General features: G+C 59.8%; 3 protein-coding genes across 6 annotated transcripts in view; 2 read left to right on the top strand and 1 right to left on the bottom strand.

Moving 5' to 3' along the window:
* Positions 1 to 337: 337 nt before the first annotated feature.
* Positions 338 to 6,350, bottom strand: NUDT1 (nudix hydrolase 1). 2 transcript variants are annotated; one of them, XM_037137902.2, is made up of 4 exons: positions 6,253 to 6,350; positions 5,690 to 5,855; positions 840 to 985; positions 338 to 633 (listed from the first exon to the last, which is right to left on the bottom strand). In XM_037137902.2, exons 2-4 carry the CDS (start codon positions 5,839 to 5,841, stop codon positions 461 to 463), a joined length of 471 nt encoding a protein of 156 aa, XP_036993797.2. In that variant the 5' UTR covers positions 5,842 to 5,855; positions 6,253 to 6,350; the 3' UTR covers positions 338 to 460. The 2 variants fall into 2 exon arrangements, with proteins under 2 accessions (XP_036993797.2, XP_036993798.2); XM_037137903.2 differs by having other exon boundaries at positions 6,205 to 6,296.
* MRM2 (mitochondrial rRNA methyltransferase 2) lies at positions 6,317 to 10,368 on the top strand. 2 transcript variants are annotated; one of them, XM_037137901.2, is made up of 3 exons: positions 6,317 to 6,370; positions 7,055 to 7,344; positions 9,322 to 10,368. In XM_037137901.2, the coding sequence occupies exons 1-3, from the start codon at positions 6,363 to 6,365 to the stop codon at positions 9,762 to 9,764; spliced, it is 741 nt and encodes a 246-aa protein (XP_036993796.2). In that variant the 5' UTR covers positions 6,317 to 6,362; the 3' UTR covers positions 9,765 to 10,368. The 2 variants fall into 2 exon arrangements, with proteins under 2 accessions (XP_036993796.2, XP_036993794.2); XM_037137899.2 differs by lacking the exon at positions 6,317 to 6,370 and adding an exon at positions 6,382 to 6,538.
* Positions 10,369 to 11,182: 814 nt separating this feature from the next.
* Positions 11,183 to 14,256, top strand: part of MAD1L1 (mitotic arrest deficient 1 like 1) — a 171,325-nt gene continuing 168,251 nt past the window's right edge. Inside the window, exons 1-2 of one of the 2 annotated variants that reach the window (XM_037137887.2) lie at positions 11,183 to 11,282; positions 13,442 to 13,603. In XM_037137887.2, the coding sequence (XP_036993782.2) occupies positions 13,454 to 13,603 (150 nt within the window). In that variant the 5' untranslated portion in view covers positions 11,183 to 11,282; positions 13,442 to 13,453. Of the gene's footprint in view, positions 11,283 to 12,128; positions 12,148 to 13,441; positions 13,604 to 14,256 lie in introns of those variants that run through there. The other variant, XM_037137888.2, reaches the window with a different exon arrangement.

Genomic DNA, 14,256 nt, shown 5'->3' with positions numbered 1-14,256 from the left:
TCTTGGGCTCAGGGACAGTGACTGGCCTCCAGGGTGGAGCTGACTGGAGCTGTAGCCCTGGGCCCTGGTTGTGCCTCGGTTTCCCCTTATAAAATGCACAGTCACAAGGGTGTGGAGGACATACATGTTACCCATCTCTGTGACCCCAACAGGAGCTTGTGGCACTATCCTCGTCAGTGCCAGCCCCCTCCACCAGCAGCCACCAGGGGACAGTCACAGCTGTGCTCGTCCCCTGGCCTGTGTCCCTCTCCTGTTCCCAGTGGTGTGGCCATAGCCCAGCACATCCTGCGACTCTGAGGACAGGCCTGGCCTGGCTGTGGGGTCCTGGTGAGAGACGTTGAAAAAGCAAAAGATGTTTTATTACATTTCTCTTTCCCCTCCAATCAAGTTCCAGATGGGAAACCTGGCCGTGCTCAGCCCCGGGACCCACTGCGCCACCTGGGGCGGGCAGGGTTCCACCCTAGGCATCGGCCACCTCGCGCAGCTGGTAGTCCAGGATGGTGTCCTGCCCCTGGAACTTGAAGTACCCGTGGAACTTCCTCTTCTGCAGCAGGAGGGGGAACCAGTAGCTGTCGTCCGGCCACATGTCGGCAAAGGGGATCTGGTCCAGCGGGAACCACTGAGGCCGCATCTCTGGAGTGGGTGTGGGTGGGAAGAGCACGAGCAACTCTCAGCTGGGACTCAAAGGAGGTGCCGCAGCACGGTGCGCGTGCAGGGCTTGGGCAGGAACTCACCCGACTGCTGGGCAGAGGGGGAGGTGGAGCAGGGCGCATGCCGGGGCCCCAGCAAGGCCTGCTTCCTGGTCGGAGGACAGGACTGTGCCAGGCCTTTGGACTCACCATCGCTTTCCACAGGGGTCCCCTGGACGCCGTCTGCTCGGAAGATGTGCACGTCCATCCGCTCCGGCTTGCCCTCGAACTCGAACATGATGTTGCCCGCCTTGTGCAACACGTCCACGGTCACGCCACACTCCTCCTGCAGCTCCCTGGGGAGAGGTGGGCGGGGTGAGGGCGGCAGCTGGAGCGCAGGTTGTTCATGCTGAGCCTAGCGGCGCAAGGATGCGGAGCGAATGTTCAGACCTGTGAGCTCAGCCAGGGAGCTGGGCAGGAGCCGTGGGCTGGACCGCAGGAGGGGGCCCCACAGCCTGTGGGGGTGTGCAGTTTTCCGGACCTCCTAGGGCTGGCCGGTTCCAAGGTCTGGGAGGGGCTGGGGTTGTGACGGCTTTGGGTCCGGTACAGGGCTCACTGGCCAGCAGTCTGGGACCCCATGGTAGCCGGGGCCTGGCTGGGCTTCGCTGCTTGGTTGCTCCTGGGAGCAGGCTGGGAGAGCCAGGAACCCCTGCAGGCTGCCAGAATCTGGGCCCGGAACCAGAACCAGAGCCTTCCTGCGGGAGGGGTTGTCCTTCCTCACCGCATGCTGAGAGCACAGCGCCGCCCTGCAGGCCACTGCTGTTCTAACCTGTTCCAACAAGGAGACGTCTTGCCCTACAGCTACATCTCCGTGGTTGACCAGACGCCCTGCCTCAGTGGGCCCCTATTCTGGCCTGTTCTGTCCTCAGGGCTGCTGCACTTGCAGGGGCCTGAGGGTCAGTCTCACACCAGCACAGCTGGGGGGCCCCAACCACGCCAGTGCAGGCAGCGACTTAAATGTTTCCAGTTATGCTTTTGTTGCAGACAATCTCAGCAGCACCCTTGGCCGCCTCACCCAGGAGGTTTTTTTTTTTTTTTTTTTTTTTAAGATTTTATTTATTTATCTTTAGAGGAAAGGGAAGGAGAGAGGGAGAGAAACATCAATGTATTGTTGCCTTTTGTGCATCCCCTGCTGGGAACTGGCCTGCAACCCAGGCATGTGCACTGACTGGGAATTGAACCACGATCATGTGGTTCGCAGGCCTGTGCTCAATCCACTCAGCTACACCAGCCAGGGCTCACCCAGGAGTTTTGTTGCCATTCCAGCACTTCCCCTGGGCTTTTCTCCTGACAGCCCCGCAGGAAGCTGCAGATAGGACACACTTAGCTCCCTGGGACACTGCAGAGCCACGCGGTGAACCTCCCTCCAGGCTGACAGTTTGGGCTTGCTCCACACGCAGCGCTACCTTGGGCACGCAGGCTCCTTGTCCAGGCACCGCGGGCACTTTCTGGAGGGTCTGTGTGGGACTCGGGACCAAGGCCACTGCCACCCTGGGGCTCTGTTCTGCCCAGGGACTCTCACTCCCCACTGCCTTATATTTGCTTGTTTTTATGAAAGTGCTCTAATTATGTCTGCCCATTTAAAGTTGTACATAAAGGGCTTTTAAACTTCATCTCCAGGGGCTGAGGGGCGTGATATAGTTACTTGTGTGCCTGCCACAAGGAGTCAGGGAAAACGCTTGGGTCGTTAGAAACACGCAGGTTGGGTTGAAGTGGTCTGACTTCGGTGGACCTTCCTGGAGGCCTGGACAGCTCCCACCTGCGGCCATTGGCCGGACTTTATTCACTGAGATGGTGAGTGGAAATCGGACTTCACCTGGGGCGCACCAGCCCCACATGTCTCTCCAGCGGCAGGCAGGTGGACCTGTGCCTGAAACCCTCCACCTCCTGATTCAGTGTTTTGACTGGTGTCGGTGACTCTCCCGGGCATGCAATAGTGTGTAAAGTACCAGTAAGCCCTTGGCGTTGGTGGAGCCATCTCTGGGCGTTGTGGGCGGGAGAGCACTGCTGCCCCTTCTTTGTACTGCACCTGGTCCTGTCTGTGGTGCTGGTTCCCGGTGGCAGGTGAAGAACTCGGAACTGAGCAGCTGTGCTCGGCCCCCACTTTTCTGAAGGTGGTGCTGTGTGTCCTCACCCCTCAGGGGGCCAGCAGGGGTGCTGGCCAGAAAGATGGCACACCCACCCTCCTACAGCCCACACAGACTCTCTGAGGGGCTCTCACCACCTAGAGGACATTTCGTCCTTGCAGCTCAGGTACCCCCTTCCCTGGGCGGAGGGCACAGCCAAGCAGGGACTCGTGCACACCGCCCGGAGCCCATAGGTGAGTGAGGCTCTTGAATGGCGGTTTCTTCGGGACCCAAAAGCGCAGCTCAGAGGACAAGGAGACACTGAGTGCTAGTGGCCTTGGCCACTCCTGGGACCACCGAGGCCCATGTGTGTGGGAGCCCCTGGGACCGGATTAGCCAGCCCCGCACCTACACCAGAGTGCGCCATCTGGCCTGCCCCCCCACACAGGGCAGGGACATAATGGTCAGTTCTCTTTTCGAGGTGTCCTGACCCTTAGCTCCACCTCTATGCCCCGCAGTCCGGGCTGGTGCCCCAGAGCCCTTGGGCAAGGAGCGGGGTCTTGGAGAGAGCTCCTCAGCGATGGCCTACAGCCCCAGAGCCGGTGTGGTGGCACACGGTTCCTGCCACTGAGTGGTCTCTGTGAAGGGGGGGGCAGCGTGGGGCCCTGGACACTCCCAGGAACAGTGTTTTCCAGGAGCAGCCCCGGTGGTGGATACTCCGTCCAAGAACCAGCATCCTCCACAGCCCCACCTGCTGGAGGAGGCCCCAAAGTGCAAAGAATGGTGAACCTCTGAGAGGGTGCGGGAGACCTTTGTCATAAAGCTGTCAGCCTGCAGGGTTCTGTGCCCTGTGGTGAGGTCAGGACAGAAGGGAGGAGTGAGGCTGAGAGTTCTTTAGCAGGAAGGAAAGCAATGGGCCAGGAACTTAGATCTACATGAAGACAGGAAGAGCAACAAGGAAGAAACACATTGAGGCAACACATTTTATTTTTGTCTAACTGCTCTCACGGATGAAAGTCTGAAACAACAGCAGTGCCGCACCTGCTCATGCGTGCATCCCGTGTGTGTGTCTGTGCTGCTGTGACTTGTCCGTGACGGCCGAGGCTCAGGGGCAGGCAGGGGGTGGTGGGCCACAGTACAAGGCAGTGTTGGTGCCGGCACTCGGGTTAGATGTTGGTGTCTTACAGACTCTAGGGGGTCACTAACGCGGATGAGAGGGGACAGCGAGATGCTGGGCCAGAAGAGGAGTTGTGTGAAGGGCTCAACTGAAAGCACCAAAGGTAGAGGAACGTGGAGGACAAGGGGAGGGACAGGAATGGGGACGGAGCACGCCGAGAGCAGGGAGGAAGGTTGTGGATGATAACGGAAGCAGCCATCGCCACGATTGCCAGTGGTGTGAGCCCCCATTCAGAGCCTGGCAGAGTGGGTCGGGAAACAGGCCCCAGTGCGTGTTCTCTACAAGGGACACCCGTTAAACATATAGATTCAAAGTATAAAGACTGAACAATATAAAGAGTGAGATATGCCGATGAAAAGTAAATGGATGGAGTCCTGGCTGGTGTAGCTCAGTGGATTGATTCACTTCACTGTTCAATTGCCGGCTGGAGCACGGGCCTGGGATGCGGGCCAGGTCCGCAGTTGGGGGTGTGTGACAGGCAACCACACACCGATGTTTCTCTCCCTGTCTCCTCCCTTTCCTTCTGTCTAAAATAAAATCTTCATAAAAAAATAAATGGGCAAAAGACTCAAGCAGACATGTCAGAAAGAAAATGGCAGCTGAGCGGCCCACCAACACAGCAGGTGCTAAGCTTTGTTCTTCACTTGGGCAAACAATTAAAACCTCAGTGATGCCCTGGCTGTTGTGGCTCAGTGGATTGAATGCCAGACTGCAAACCAAAGGGTCACCAGTTCAGTTCTTGGTCGGGGCACACGCCTGGAATTTGGAAAGCAGGACTCATGTGTCCATGGGTCACTTCAGGGAGCCCAGCGACCCTGGCAAGCTGACTATATGCACCGTGATAGACTGACTCATGCTCCCCCTAGGGGAGTACCCACCAGGAAAGGGGGCACACAGGCACCGGCCGTGCAGGGCTGCCTTGGCAGAACAGGATGCCCACGCTGCAGGGTGTTGGTAATGAACGTGGCATGGCAGTGAGAAGGCAGAGTGCTCCTCCATGCAAACAGAACATGGGGAGGAGCCCACACACAAAGGCCTATCCTGTGCGATGCTGCCTACAGGATGCACCAAGGCCACCGCTGTGAAGGAAGTCAGGCTGCCCGAGGGAGGGCAGCATCCAGTGCCTAAATGCTCGGAGGAAGATCTGTGCTCTCCCATCCACAGGGTGCACTACCTCTCGAACTTGTCTGAAGTGTCTTAGCCCTGGCTCACAGAGCGCTTCTAGGGGAAGGACAGAGGGAAAAGGACTAACTGAATGACTAGAAATGAGAGTGCTGTGAAGGAAACACACGGGAGGAGGTTTATCTATCTGGAAAAGCCACTCAGAGGTGAAGGTTGAGAAGGGGTCGTCACCATGATGAGCCAGGAGGAGCAGAGGGGAGGGGCAGAGGTGAGAGGACTGGCTGGCGGGCTCCAGCTAGAAAGAGGAAGCCAGGACTTTGTAACCCAAGCTGCAAACACACCAGCTTCCCAATCGTGTCCTGAAAACCACCACTTCCCCGGCCGCCACTAACGTGCTCTGAGCACTCCGCGCGGGGCACCGCCAGGCCCTTTATCTGCACTGTCTCCCCAGGTCTGCACACCAACCCTGCGCGGTGGGTACTGGTTGTTATTCCTACTTTGTAGGTGAAGAAACTAAGGCGCAAGGGTTAAGCGCCTGCTCCAGGTCACAGGGCTCAAAGTGGCGAAACCAGAGGCAGCTGGAATCCGCAACCGTGCAGAAGCTGGCCCCGTGGTCAGGCTCACCTCTCCCTCACCTCTTCGCCCCGTCCTCGATGGTCTCTCCCTCTTCAACTTTGCCCCCGAAGCCGTTCCACCGGCCAGCGCCGAAGCCCCGTTTCTTCATGCCCAGGAGAACTCGCTCAGGCTGCACCACCAGCACCAGGGTGTAGAGCCGGGAGGCGCCCATGGAGCCCTCGGGTTCTAGGAGGAAGGCAAGGGGGCCGGGTCAGCGGGACTAGGGCGCGGACCGGTGTGGATGGAAGCCCGCGTCCCTCGGCGGGTGGCGGCCGGGGAACGGGAGCGTGCTCCGGAAGGCAGGGAGGGGAAGCTGCTGGTAGTTTCCCAGCTCCGCACGTGTAGCTGGCCTGCGCCTGAGCACCTGATCTAGGTAGAATGGAGCTCAGACGGTGGCCCCTCTTCTCCTCCCGGCTACCAGCACCGGCTGGTCCTGCACCGCGCGTCCGCCGCGCTCACCCGACACCAAGATAAACATCGGTTTACCCGATGGCTCTCCGAACCTCCCCCCGGACGCCCTGGGCCCCCGGCTCACCTGCTCCCTCTTACCCCCGACCCCCCGGGGCCCCCTTCGCCTGCGCACCTGGCAGACGACTTCCGCGCGGTCTCCGCTTGGCGCGCCGCGCCTGGGGGGCGTGGCCCGGTACAGGAAGTGAAGCCGGAACTTCCGGCGGCGCGAGCGGGTCAGCACCCATGGCGGGGTGAGCAGCGCCGGGAGCGCGGGGCGGTGGCGTGCGCGCGGCCGTGGTCTCAGCGGCGTTTATGGGGCGCCTGCTGCATGAACCCAGCGGGCGGCAGTGGCCGGAGCCCACCCCAGGTGTCCTCGTCCGAAGGGACGCAGAGCCCACCTCCGCCGTAGCCGGGACTTGGTCCGTTCGGCGCGGTGCCGGAGGGAGGGTTGCGAACTCGAGGCGAGCGGTCAGCGAGGCTCTGGGGAGCGGGGGCGGGCAGAGAGCTGTTCAGGGCTTTAGGAAGAGAGGGGGCCGGTGAGGTGGCCCTGCAGGTAGAGGCGAAGCCTGCAGGCCGGAAGGCTGCGGCGCAGAGCTCCTGAGAGAGGGGAGGCTGCTGAGGCTGAATCCGGGATGCGGGTGGGGGTGGAGGGGGTCAGCGGCCCCAGTCAGGGGGGTGGGTTTGCGTGAGCCCAGTGTCCACCCCTCCCCCAGCCACTGGGAGTTGTTCTGGCGCCCAGGACCCCTTCAGTGTGAACTTTGGGCGCCACAGCTCAGTCCGTACACCTGCTTTCTGGCTGAGGCTTTGTCAGGTGGCCTCCTCTCCTGGGCTCCGTGCCCCATCTCTAAAAACGCGCGGGTTGCACCGAGGGCCCCACGGAGCTCAGGACCTCTGGGTGTGTGGATGCAGACTGCCTGCCCCCTTTCCCTCATCAGGTCCTGGAAGCTGGTGTGCGTTTCCCTTGGGCGTCAGGGCTTCCACACTGCTGGGAGTCACTACAAGGCTCGGACCAGCGCGGAGCACCTGTGGCTGACGCGGCAGTTGAAGGACCCGTTCGTGAAGGCTGCAAAGGTGGAGAGTTACCGGTGTCGAAGCGCCTTCAAGCTTCTGGAGATGGATGCGAAGCACCGGATCCTGCGGCCAGGCCTCCGGGTGTTAGACTGCGGGGCGGCCCCTGGGGCATGGAGCCAGGTGGCTGTGCAGAGGGTCAACGCTGCAGGCACAGGTGGGGTCTCCTGTGGATCTTAGGGCCATCCTGAGTCTGTGGAGGTCCCGAGCCGGAGGACATAGAGCGGCTGAGCTCTTTTTTTTCCGCTTAATGTCCATGACAGCATCCCTGCCTACCGGGGATTTCCAGGTCCTGGTTTCTGGAGCCCTCCCTCTCCCTGGGGTCCCCCTGGGGCTGTGCCACTCTTGAAGCTGGGAATCCAGGTTCTCAGCTCTGGCTCGGACGGAGGGACCTGCTTTTATCTTCCATAAATTCAGGGTTTTTTAATAAAATTTTATGTATTTTTAGAGAGAAGGGAAGGAAGGCAGAAAGTGAGGGAGAGGAACATCTGTGTGCGAGGGACACATCTATCGGTTATCTCTCACACACCCCCAACTGGGGACCTGGCCCATAGCCCAGGCTCGTGTCCTGACTGGGGATCGAACTGGCGACCTTTTGGTTCACACACGGGTGCTCAATCCACTGAGCCACACCAGTGGGGACTTTTTTTTTAATGTATAAAAATGGTTTTCCTGATTAAAAAACAGGTAAACCAACACCCACACAACTTAGAAAATAGTGGCATCCTTTTGAACAGGTGCTGGTGGTACCATTGAGTCATTTGGGGCATCCGGTCGCCACGCTGTGTGAGGGTCTCGCCACCTGCCTGTCATAGCATCTGAGGGTCCTGTGTGCACTGGCGTGGGTTAGTGTGACACTTGTGGTGACTTACAAAGGTCTCTCCGGACACCCTTGAGCTGGGCCCTCGTTTCCCCACGAGAACACAGAAGGTCAGGGGAGTGTAGTGACCAGCAGAGAGGCAGCCCCACCGCGCATGGCTGGGGTGCCGCAGGGGCCCGAGGGCAGCGTGGAAGCAGTGTTTTTAGTTCTGGTACTCACTGACCAGTGAATGGATTTGGGTCCGAAAGTTCATTGGCATCACTAGCCTATCCAGAGACTCAATTCCAGTGGCTCCCCTCTCCTAAGAAGCAGGAGGATGGCCCAGTTTAACTTGCTTTCTTTTTCTCCCAGAAGTTGCCCAACAGCACCCAAAGCCATTTGCTTGTAGCAGCCACTCCCTGACGTTGTAACACAGGACATTGCAGAAATAGAACAGCATGTGTGAGGTGAGGTGCATGGTGTCCCACTTCCCAGGGATGAGAAGGCAGAGTTTTGGCCTTTGTGAAATGAGGTGCTCTGCAAAGTCCGTGGATGCCTAGTCTTTACGTAGAAATAAAACACATTTCCCTCGTTCCCTCTGTGGAGCAGGCTTCTTACTAAACAGACTGAACAAATCTGTGATTGCCTTGACATGAGTCAGCAGAATGAACTCTGAGTAGGGAGGTGACGAAGAGAGGGGACAGTAGGGCTTGTGAGGGTCGGGGCTTTTGCAGCCTGAGAGTGAGGGGAGGGAGGCGGGGGATAGCAGTGTGCAGGCTAAAGGTCTTGTTTTAGGTAAAGTGAAACATTGACATCTTTTTACTTCACGACTGGCTGCAATACGCTCAAGGTATCAGTTTCATCAGTTTCAGACCTAATTCTATATCTGTACTTTCCCCAGATCCTGGCTTCTGTCTAATGAAAGAGTTTGGCTGAAGCTGCAGAATGGATTTGTTGATTTAGCCAGAGGCAGGTCAGCGTGTCATTTCCTGTTTTAGTTTTATGGAAGGAACATTGGGAGATAAGGAGGAACGCAGCCTCGGGGAATTTGGGGAAATGGGATCCGAGCTACAGACAAGTCCTAGGTGTGGCACCAGGCCTGCCGTCTCCCTGGGGCAGTCACTTGCCTCTCTGGGCCTCAGCTGCCTCAGATGCAGAGTGAAGGACCACTGCTGCCCCACGTGTGTTCTTGTAGGATGTATACAAAGTGGTAAAAGGCTCCTTTCCACCTGTTTGCACATGAGCTCTTTTTCTTGGTCCTGATTCTTTATTTCATTACTTTTAGGTGAAGAACCTGGGTGTAAATAAATAATTCATTCACTGTTTCTTCTTTAGATCCCAGCAGTCCTGTTGGCTTTGTGCTTGGGGTAGATCTTCTTCACATATCGCCCTTGGAAGGAGCAACTTTTTTGTGCCCTGCTGATGTGACTGACCCCAAAACCTTCCAGAGAATCCAAGAACTGCTTCCTGGTGGGAAAGCAGATGTCATTCTGAGTGACATGGCACCCAATGCCACGGGGATCCGAGGCCTGGATCATGACAGGCTCATTGGACTGTGCTTGTCCCTTCTGGACTTGGCTCCAGAGACCCTGTGCCCTGGGGGGTCATTCCTTTGCAAAACCTGGGCTGGGAGTCAGAGCCAACGGCTGCAGAAGAGACTGATAGGGGAGTTCCAGAACACGAGGACGCTGAAGCCTGCAGCCAGCAGGAAGGACTCCGCAGAGGTGTACTTCTTGGCCACACAGTACCGAAGGCCAAAAGGGTCTGGGAAGGGCTGAGCTCTCCGCTGCGCTGCTGTTGCTGGTCCTTTTCCCTGTGAATGCACACGGGACAAGTGGGGGACCTTTATTTCCAAACCAAAAAGAGAACAAGACTATTCAGTGGCTGTGATTAAAAAAAAACAGCCCATCACATGACTTGTGAAGAGGGTGTTTCAGTGAGAAAGAGACAACATGAAAAGATGGAAAGACCAGCTGGGAGGGAAGGACAGCGATGCAGGAGGCAGAGCTGGAGAGTGACTCAAGCCTTCCCGCTGGTGTTCTCACTCCACAGACTTAGCCAGTTACCGAACAACAGCCACCACCGCCTCCTGCCTCCTGCCTCCTCTGTTCCTGGCGCAGCGCAGGTTTCAGTTGTGGTTGTGGCCATACAGTGTAACGTAGAAAAGTCTGAAATTTCAGCCTGGGAATTGATTCCCATCTGCCTGGTGAATGGTCTGGAAAGACATCCATTCCTCCAGCAGTGAGAATTCCCAGAGCAATTAGGGAAGGTGTTTGGTATGAATTTGTGCCCAGGGTGGGTGTGCTTTGTTTTTTGCCTGGAGTCCACGTTGCTGTAACACGTGGGCTCTCCAGACCATAAAGGTGATTGCCTCTGCGAGCAGCTGTGCCGTGTGTTTGTGCGTTTCCTTTCACTCCTCCGGGACTCCATGCCGCTCCATAAAACATAGGCTGTATCATCTGAAGGGATGGTCGTGCCTCTAAGTTTATTTTTGTAACAAGTGTTCTGGTTTCTTCAAGGCCGTTTCCTCCCATAAGTTTACTGACTGTAGTGGTGATTTAATCCCGAGGACCCAGGAGTCTCCCTCCGGGCCTCGCGCTTAGCCCCGCAGCCCGAAGGACACTGTAGGACGGAGTTTCATTTTTCATCTCATTTCACGTGAGAGTCCAGACAACGCGCCATCCTGCCTCCACGACACACTCCCCCTCCGGGTCCCGTGCGTTGGGGGGCCCACGCAAACGTGTTTCGTCCTCTGGAAGAAGGGGGGTTCGGTGCAGACCTCGGGCCGCAGCGGGGCGGGCGGCCGGGAGGAGAGAGAACTCGAGTCCCCGGACAGACCTAGGTTGCTGTCCTTGGGCGGTGGGGAGGGGGGGCCGGTGCTGGCTGTGACCCGGAGAAAGGGGCGCAGGCGTACCGCCCTTCGCCGTACGCAGGAGCCCTGCGAAGAGGGAAGGGAAGTACGGCGGCGACAGATCTGGGCAACAGCTGAGCGTGCCGAGGTTCGGCGGTGCTATTCCACACAATACGGCGCGGGCGGGGGCCGCCTGCGCCTGATCACACGAGTGCCGAGGTGAGAGTACTGAGACCTCGCGGATCCGCGGGTCCGTATGGAGCCTCCAGCACCCGCGGGGCAGAGACTGGCGCTGCTGGGGCAGAGACTGGCGCTGCTTGGCCAGCCCCGTCTCAGTCTCGCGAGAGCTCAGCCGCTCGTCTCGCGATACGCGGGCGGAGAGGAGGGAGATCTGAGCTGCGACTGCAGCGGCGGGCTGACTGGGTCGGCGGTGACCTGAGGGCCGGTGAGATGAGGGCCGGGGCCTGGGGGCGACGGGAGGGCCAGGCCTGGCTGAGCCGGGAGACTGCGGGCTGGGAGGCTGGCGGGCGAGGAGGGCGAGCGGGGTCCGGTGTCGGGGCCCCGCTGCCGCTGAGGCCAGGCTGGGCGCCGCCCCCTCCGTCCTCCCGGGGCTCGGACCCCGCGTCCCCTCCCGTGTCTCTGTGTCCCGCCCACTGTCCCCACTGTGTCCCCGCGTACCTCCCACGTCACCTCTCCTCTGTCCAAGTTCCCTCTATCGCCCCCGCCCCGCGTCCCCCTGCTCCCTGCCGTCCCTCCGCGCCCGAGCCCCAGTGCTCGCCGCGCCCCCGCAGGCCCCAGGGTTTCCTCCAGGAGAAGGAGCCGCGGGACACGGCCTGTGTCATGGAGGCTGGCATGCGGCGGAGCAGGGTGCTCGGGAGGCGCCCCGGGGCTGTGGGGTGGGAACAGGCGTCCGCGCCCGGCGCCTGCACTTCCTCCGGGGAGACGTAGGGGTCGCTGCGGCTCCGCGCCGCGGCCCGGAGTGTGGGACGCGCCGGCCGCGTAGACGCGGGGTGTCGCCCCCGGTGTGAGCGCGGGGAGCGCGGGAAAGCCCGCGGGGGCTGGCCCAGCGGCGAGGTGCTGAGCGCCCGGCGGGTTCTGTGGGTCTCCCCGGGCGTCCCCCTGCCGGGGAGCAGGCGCCGGGGCCCCGCGATGGCAGCGCGGGCTTGGAGGGGCTGGGCCGCTGCAGGAGGGCGGCTCCGTCCAGGCAGCGGCCCGTGGGCGCGGCCTCGTGTGTCAGCGGCGGGCGCTCGGACCGGGATGACATCTCGAGAGAGGGCGGGCTGGCTGCCCTTCCCGTCCTGGGCTGGCAGGTGGGGCTCAGTCCTGTGCCCCCTTCCCGCCCGTTGTCCGCTGAGAGTGAAGGGCGGTGGGGGCTGCGCGGGCGCCGGAGGGAGTGACGGCCGGTGGCCGACGGGGCTCTGCGCACGGCCAGGGCGCTTATGGAATGGGAATTCAGAGTAAGAGGAGGGGTCCGCGCTTCCTGTTTTCTTTCCTTTTTTGACGGGGGGTGCAGGGGAGGTGCTTTCAGTGTAACGTGGGGGAGATCTGCGGGAACCAGCTTTTCTTAAGGGGAAAACAGTCACAATCTGTGGGAAATCAGCCTTCAGCTGTTAACTGCCTGGGACGCTGCGCCCAGCAGGGCCGGTAGCGCTGGGTGTGAGGCCAGAAGCAGCGCAGGTTTGGGAGTTCTTGGCAGGTTCTTGGTTGCTGCCTGCCCTCAGCCTTCGTGAGTCGGCTGGGGAGCTCAGCCAACCTGTGGAGCCAGGCAGACCCGGGGCTCTAGGCCCAGCGCTGTCACTTTAAAAAAAGAGGCTTTATTTATTTTTAGGGAGAGGGGAAGGGAGGGAGAAAGGAGAGAAACACCAACCACATGCCCCCACTGGGGACCTGGCCTGCAACCCTGGCACACGCCCAGCCCCCCGGCTGGGAGTCTTCCCAGTGCCCCTTTGGTTCCCGGGATGACACTCAGCCCGTTGAGCCACACCAGCCAGGGCTCTGTCCCCTCCTGCAGTGTCTTGTGTCAGAGCGCACGCAGCATGGCTGTCGGACTGTGTGGTGGTAGTTGCACCAGCTGTCCCCTGAAGACTTCTCCCAGGCACTGTGACCTGCACGGCAGCCTTGCAGTGCTCTTGCTGATCGCATTGCACCCCTGGGGAAACTGAGGCTCGAGGAGTCTTGATGCCAGCAAATGTCAAATAGCTTTCTTTCTTTACTTTGTTGAAAACAGCAGTAATTTATTAACGTCGTTGTTTAAAAGTTAGCATTGCTATGGCCATCGTCATCCTTACGGCCAGTGTTCCCAGCAGCTGGGCTTTTGGTGTGGGTGTCTGTGGGAGACTGCCGCCGGACTGCTGAGCCCCTTCTCCTGGGGCGGTCTGTCCGTCCAGGTGGGGGTCAGGCCCCCATGCTGACAGTGGCTCGGTGGCGTGCTGGCCTTTTATGCCTCTGTTTTCCCTCTGGTAAGTCAGTAGTCTGGGCTCCTGGTGAATGCTGAAGAACATGGTCATGGACCCCGGAGTGTTTTCAGGGCTCTGACAGAGTGCTAGAGGCAGAGCTGCCCCTGTGTGGTGGGGATCACTGTGACCCTCCTCTGTCTTCCTCCAGAGAGACGTGGCCATGGACGACCTGGGGGAGAACACCACCGTCCTGTCCTCCCTGAGGTCCCTGAACAACTTCATTTCCCAGCGAATGGAGGGCGGGGCCGGGCTGGACGTGTCCGCCTCTGCCCCAGGCTCTCTGCAGCTGCAGTACCAGCAGAGCATGCAGGTGAGTGTCGTGGTGGAAGGGGGGCCTCTGGGAGAGGACGCGCTCTCCCAGAGTGCAGCTGCGTGCCCCGGGTTGGGAGAGGGGTCTCTCAGGGAGAGAGCCCTGCCCCCAGAGAGGCCAGGTCGCTGTCCACATGCAGTGGGTCCTTGAATCCAGGTGTTTCATGCTAATGCTGACTAGGTGCCCTAGGAGCTCACCTCTTGTTCGGATCCGTCAGCCTGTGGTGAAACCAGGTTCGCTGCAGGTCCTCTGGGCTCCCAGTCACGACCCCTGTGGCTGACGGCAGGTGGAGGCAGTGAATGTTTTTTCTGCCTGGAGGCCAGCTGGCTGTCTCCCAAGCCTCTGGGGGTTCTTTGCAGTTTGGGGAAGGTGGCTGGGAGCCACGGCCTGGCCCTGGGCTGTCCCAGCTTTCAGGCCTGGTTCATCAGCACTGCACCGTGGGTCTGACACCCCCTGTGGGCTCACATCAGTAAGCTCATGACACTGGCAACAGGGTCCGAGAGCTGGCCTACTCTTTTAATGGAGGAAAACTCAGACTGCCTGGGAGCGTGGCCACTGACTGTCTGGCCAGCTGCTGGTTCCCTTGAAGGGGTAACATGCGGGGAGACTGTGTAAATGCAGGGTCGTGGTCAGCCTGGTGGGAAAGCCAGGCA

Source organism: Artibeus jamaicensis, unplaced genomic scaffold (assembly GCF_021234435.1).
Source record: "Artibeus jamaicensis isolate MK-2021 breed Jamaican fruit bat unplaced genomic scaffold, CSHL_Jam_final scaffold_3151, whole genome shotgun sequence".
NCBI classification, from domain to species: domain Eukaryota; kingdom Metazoa; phylum Chordata; class Mammalia; order Chiroptera; family Phyllostomidae; genus Artibeus; species Artibeus jamaicensis.
This window is presented reverse-complemented; position numbering and strand designations above follow the sequence as displayed.

Coding starts and splice junctions, on each gene's coding strand:
- MRM2 (XM_037137899.2), top strand. CDS start 6,432: ATGGGGCGCCTGCTGCATGAACCCAGCGGGCGGCAGTGGCCGGAGCCC. Junction 6,539..7,054: donor TCCGCCGTAGCCGGGACTTG/GTCCGTTCGGCG, acceptor TTCCCTCATCAG/GTCCTGGAAGCTGGTGTGCG. Junction 7,345..9,321: donor GGTCAACGCTGCAGGCACAG/GTGGGGTCTCCT, acceptor TTTCTTCTTTAG/ATCCCAGCAGTCCTGTTGGC.
- NUDT1 (XM_037137902.2), bottom strand. CDS start 5,841: ATGGGCGCCTCCCGGCTCTACACCCTGGTGCTGGTGGTGCAGCCTGAG. Junction 986..5,689: donor ATCGAGGACGGGGCGAAGAG/GTGAGGGAGAGG, acceptor ACCTCTCCCCAG/GGAGCTGCAGGAGGAGTGTG. Junction 634..839: donor GACCCCTGTGGAAAGCGATG/GTGAGTCCAAAG, acceptor CACCCACTCCAG/AGATGCGGCCTCAGTGGTTC.